Below are 6,000 nucleotides of genomic sequence, written 5' to 3' on the forward strand. Positions count from 1 at the left end.
TACCACAACAAAAATAAACCACAACCAAAGGGTAAATCTCAAAAATGTTTAAAAAATGAGGCAAAACCAAAGAGAGTGCATGACTTAAAAAATATGAATCCAACAGTGACAGGTCCATGTAAGTTTAGGGATGCATACACTTGTACTGTGAAGTATAAAGATAAGCAAAGATCTCTCAGCCCATAAGTTATGATAATGGTTCTCTATGGGAAAGAGAGATGGTTATAAGTGGAAAAGGGAGTGGTAGGGGTTAATATTGTCAATTCTGCTCTATTCCTTGACCTGAATGGAGGTTATATCAGCATTTATGTTATAATTGTCTGTGCTTTGTCATTTACTTGCTTTCTGGATATGGGTTTTGTGTGTGTGTCTTGTCTGTTGGATGTGTACTATTGCACACACCACTCCTGGGGCATCAACTCGGGGCCTAGATGCTGTCTCTGGACTGTACTGCTTAAGGCTATTACCACTTGAACCACAGCTCTTTGGGATTTCTGGAGTTTAACTAGAGATAAAAGAGTCTCATGAATTTCCTGCCTGGGTTTGGCTTTGAACAAGGATCGTCAGATCTCAGCTCCTAAGAACTTAGAACTGGAGGGATGAGCCACTGGTACTTGGCTTTGAATGTGTATTTTTTACAATTAAAAAACAACAACAAAAAGAATATCGAAGGGAAAGTGTCAACACAGGAGACTCATTATATTTGTTATCCCAATGCCAGCAATTGTATGGGTGCTTAGAGAAGTGAAAGTCATCCTCATATGACAACATTCGTGAATGTTCATTTCTTTAAGTAAGGAACATATCACATAAACTTTCCTTGACCTGGTTAACACCAGAAGCTTTTCTTACTGACAGTAAACATTTACAACAGAAATAAAAGCAAATCGCTTGCAAACTCATTTTTTTTTTATGTCTGCTACTTGTTAAGCACTGTTCTAGCCAAGTCTAGAATGGACAAAAGCTCACAGGAAAAGCATGAGAACCTCCATACTACTTGGCCTTCCCCTCTCTTAACGCTCCTTTCCTACCAAGTTTCAAAACACGAAGAATCTAAAAGCACCTTAAGGCACACATCCAGTCATTCTCAAAACTCCCACATTGGGAAAGTCTAAATCATAGCTTCCCATGTTTTTGAGGCAGAGATTTTTATATCAAGAGTCCTGAGACAAGGCCCTGATCTTAGCCATGGTGCTCTTGTGGACATGACTGGAGTGGGGCGCAGACTTCAAGGAATGCTTTACCTAGGTACCTATAGTTCATTCAGATGCTTGCAGAGGAATTATAATCTGGGTTTTGTGTGTACCTGTCAAGAGTCCAAAATTTTCACGGGATTGTCAAGGAAAGGGGTCCCGACCCAAAAAAAAAGAAAAAAAAGGATAAATGAATACTGATCCCAACAAGATGAATAGCCTAGCTTTTGATGGACGTGGCGAACATGAATTTGGACCCACACTAAGCCTACGTGAGGTGAAACTCTGGCGCCTAGACGCCTAGACCTAAGCTCAGCTTGCCGGATACTTACTCTCAGCTCTTCGAAGGCTTCATCTAGGGTGGAGAGCTGGTGGCCCTGGTGACCCCCAATGACTGGACACAGGACACAGATGAGCTGCCTATCTTCCTGGCAATAGGTGCTCAAATCGAGCCCATGGTCCGGACACTTCCTCTTGGCCACTCTCTCTGCTTCCATTTCTATTTCGGGATCGAATTCGCTTTCTGCCTCAGTTTCCCCTTCGGCCTCCGACTCTCCCTCTTGGTTGTCTTCCTCTGCCTCGCTTTCTTGCTCATCCTCCATTTCTTCCTCGCTGTCCTCTTCGCTGTCCTCGTCGCTCTCCTCCTCGTCGCTCTCTTCCTCCGTCTCGCTCTCTTCCTCCGACTCACTGTCTCCCTCGGATTCGCTCTCTTCCCCGGCCTCGCTCTCTATCGCCCCGTCGGCGGCGGCGGCAGCGGCCTCCGCCCGGGCCTCGACGTCTTCCTTCCCCGGGCCCTCCCCGGGGGCCCGCGAGGTCCAGGCCTGGACGCCATGGACGTACTCGGCCAGGTGGTGAGAGAGGAATTTCTGCTTGTGCGCCTCGGCGTGGCGGTGGCAGTAGCAGAAGCCGCATTCCCGGCACACTTCCTCGGCCCCGGGAGCCTCGTCGGGCTCGCACTCGTCACACGTGCCGTCGTGAGGCAGCTCCTCCAAGGCCGCGCCCACTCCGGAGGCCATGTGGGCGCCGGGCTGCTGGCCGAGGCCTCCGGGGCGGGGGCGCTGCGAGCTCGCCGCCTTTCCCCGGGCCTCGCGGCCTGCTCGCGGCCTCGCTACCCGTCCCCGGGTTCCGTCCTCCACGGAGAGTCAACACCCGACCCGGCTGGGCGGGATCGCACTCACTACTACTGCCGCCGCCGCTGCTGTGGCGCCGCGACTCGGAAGCAGGGCCTTCGGGGGGCCCGCGGCAGCCCCGGCCCGAGCCCAGAGCGCCAGGGACTTCCGCCCGCTCGGCCTGTGACGAGCGACGCGGCGCTGCGTTTCCGCCCCCGCCGGTCACTTCCGGTGTGGCCGCCCGCGCGCCCCGTCGGCCCCCGCGCCGCGCGCGCAGTTCGGCCTCGGGACTGCCCGGCTGCTTGGCAGCTTCTGCCAGTAGCAGCTGCTGCTGGCCTCGCACCGCCGCCCCGGTTCCACTTTCCCTTCACCGGCAGGCGACCTCCTTTCACTTCCTGAGTCATTTAAAGAGGCAAAGGCCCATTTCTAGGTGTCCTGTGGGACGGGGCTCGAGCATCCCGAGCCCCAGCATCCCTGCAAGAAGGTGGAGATGTTGGATGGATGCATGGATGCATGGATGCATGGATGCATGCATGGAGCCCCACCTCCCTGACTCCCTCCCTGAAGGTGTCAACCTGACTTACTACAATCTTCAGTCTGGAGTCCCAGTGGACATCAGTCTTTCTCCTGACAGTCTGATGTATGGATGCATGGATGTATGATGGATGAATGCATGCAGCCTCACCTCCCAGGCTCCCTCCCTGCAGGTATCAATCTGATTTCCTACAATCTTTATTCTGGAGTCCCTGTGAACTTTCTCATGACAGTCTAAAACTTCCCACCACCATCCATGACATTGTGCAAGGTGCCAGACAGGACCTAGTCGTGACCAGGCTGACCATGACTTCTTGGGACTTCTTCAGGGACCCCCAAAAGGGCTGTGTTTGTTCTGGGCTCAGGAAATCTGAGTCCGGTTGAGCAAGCAAATATTTTCTATCTGGAGCAACACTATGCCTCCTTTTCCACAACTGTTTATATGTCCTGATTCCTAGGGGGTCAGAACCTCTGGGGCTGTGGCCTTTTTCTGAAACCTTGTCTTGGATGAGGCTGAGATGTCAGCTGAAGCTAAGTAGAGAGAGAGAGTTATTTGTTCAGTGGGCATTCCCAGCTCTTTTGTGTAAGCAGTACCTCTAGCCTCTAATTGGGCTTCAAGAGACAAGAAGAGGATATTATATATTAAATAGTACTAATGTGCCAAGTGTCAACCATGGATTAGTTAATTCACCATTCCATTTTCCTCTTTAAAAAAAAAATAAGTAAAGTGGAGGCAATAATACCTACATCATGGAGTTGTTTTGTGGGTTAAATAAAAAAAGTGCGTACACTGTAGTGTTCAGTAAGCTTTTCTGGTATTGCAAAAATCATATTGTTAATAATGACCCTTTGAAGAAAACTTTTAAATATATAGACATTTGGACTCTGTTGACAATGTACACACACACACACACACACACACACACACACGCAAGCACACACACATCTGTACGAAATATAGAGGGCTGTCCATTCACAGAAAAGCTTTTGTTTAGTATTAGAAGAGCGGAAAAAGGACATTTTGATCTAGTAAGGGGAGACAATGAGGTGTGGTTAGGAAGAATTAGAGGGAATGAATTGTGCCTATTGAGTTCTTTAGATAACTTTAAGCTAGGATTTCCATGAGTAATATGTGCTTAATCTTTGTTCAGCTTTTATTTTTTTATGAAACCTTTTGTTTTTCAATCTCAGAACTTAAAGTTTTGTTATTCTTATTCCACACACTTCTGTTATTTCTGTTTTCATGTGAAACAGACAATGGTGCACCATTCTGAAAAAACAAAAAGAAAAAAGAAAATCAACCAATTTCAAATATCAATTTTAATACACAGTGTTTAGAAAACAGTGTACCTTGTTTTGTTATTTCCACTTTCTTCCCCAGGTTTAGAAAGAACACAACTTGCCCTTTGCAAACATAATGTTATCACATCTAGGATTTTTTTTTAAAAGAAAACTTACTTTAATGTTTTGAAAAGACACTTTTGGAGGGCATGGATGTGAGAGCCTGTAATCCCAGTTATTCAGGAAGCTGACTACAAAGATCTTAAATGGAGCTACATAGGAATTTGAGTCCAGCCTGAGCAATTTAGACAGACCATGTCTTAAAATAAAGTTGAGAAACAGCCGGGGGGTAGTTCAGTAATAGAGTACTTGCCTAGCATAAATAAGGCTCTGAGTTCCAGAGTTCAATCCTAAGTACCTTAAAAGAAAAAAAAAAAAGAACATTTTGAGGATCCAGGGTCTTCAGTGGGGGTGAGGGGAGACAGAGTATTGCTGTTATCGTCATTATTACTGTTTCTTTTTCATTTTAACCTAATAAAATTTAAATGCAATTGTGTGTGTGGTTCAGTAACTGACACTTTTATTCTTCCTTGAGCCTTCTGTGGACACAGGGTCTTACTAACAGAACCAAATGAAAATATGTGAAGTAGATTTCATAAAGTTTTATTGATACCCTATGGCAGATTTAACAAGGTGATCTTCTATATTTTTCTCCTAAGCAAGCACAGACCCATCTGGTTCTCCAGAAATTGAAGACTTTGGATGCATCAGAGATAGCACCATTGTTAACAGTAGTCTATGACTACATAGGCCAAAATTACCTCAAAAATATATATACATATATATATCATCTTAAATAATGGACATGTTATCTCATAGTTTCTGTGAACCAGGAACTTGGGAGTGGCTTAACTGGGTGTGTCTGGTTTAGGGTCTGTCAAGTGATTTCAGTAAAGATATTAGCTGTACTCCAGTCATTTGAAAGCAAACCTACAAATGTACAATTTGCTTCGAAGATGGTTCATTCTGATGACCTCACCATTTTGATTATCTTAGCAAATCACCTGTTTGCTTATCCTAGAAAATATAGTAACATTCTTCTAAACCAAGAAATCCAAGAGAGGGTGAAATGGAAGATACAGGTGACCTAAGCTCAGTAACCAGGAATCATCATTTACTAATATCAGATCTATTCAATTCCGAAGGTACTTAAGGACACATATCAACACATGGTGCTGGGGGCGGGGGCGGGGGGAGTGCAGGGATGGTTTACGCTTTAGTCCATAATGATTCATGTATCTCCCAAATGCAAAATATTCTCACTTCTCTCTTGACCCCTCCTCCCCAAATGTTAATTCATGGCATCATCAATCCAGAATCTTAACATCTAAGTTAAGTGTAGGTATGGATGAGTATCTTAGATATAAATTTAAGCCAAGCTTCTCAGCTGTAGACTCTTCATCTTAATACCTGTGTTTCCATTCTCCCAAACTACAATGGTGGGACAGACATAGGATAACTGGAATGGCATTTTTGTTTAAAAAGGAAGAAAGAGGAGGCTTGGAAAAGTTATTAGATTATGGAATTTTTAAATCCTATGGCATCCGCATTGGAATTTCTTTGATTAGGGCTTATATCTACTCCTGCCTGGGAATGACTCTCTGTGGTTCTTGATTTTACCTGTTAGACTTTTGATTATATCCTCAAAGTAAACTTTCATTCTCATTAAAACTATCACATGTTTGTAGCTCTAAAGTTTTGCCAGTTTGCCTCTGCTGGTTGAATTCAGAGGCTTCAAAGACCCCTTTTCATTTTGTGCTCTCTTACTCTAAGTTGGCAGCATTTTTGCCAATGTAATTGTCTTAACACTTGGTAAACCCTTC

General features: G+C 45.1%; 1 protein-coding gene across 1 annotated transcript in view; it reads right to left on the reverse strand.

Moving 5' to 3' along the window:
* The window catches only part of Trim44 (TRIM family member 44), an 83,028-nt gene extending 80,508 nt beyond the window's left edge, over window positions 1-2,520 (reverse strand). The window contains exon 1 of the mRNA XM_090347880.1: window positions 1,526-2,520. Within this exon, the coding sequence (XP_090204006.1) occupies window positions 1,526-2,209 (684 nt within the window). The 5' untranslated portion in view covers window positions 2,210-2,520. The remainder of the gene's footprint in view (window positions 1-1,525) is intronic.
* Window positions 2,521-6,000: the final 3,480 nt, after the last annotated feature.

Source organism: Megascapheus bottae, chromosome 16 (assembly GCF_031878675.1).
Source record: "Megascapheus bottae isolate mThoBot1 chromosome 16, mThoBot2.hap1, whole genome shotgun sequence".
Lineage (NCBI taxonomy): Eukaryota > Metazoa > Chordata > Mammalia > Rodentia > Geomyidae > Megascapheus > Megascapheus bottae.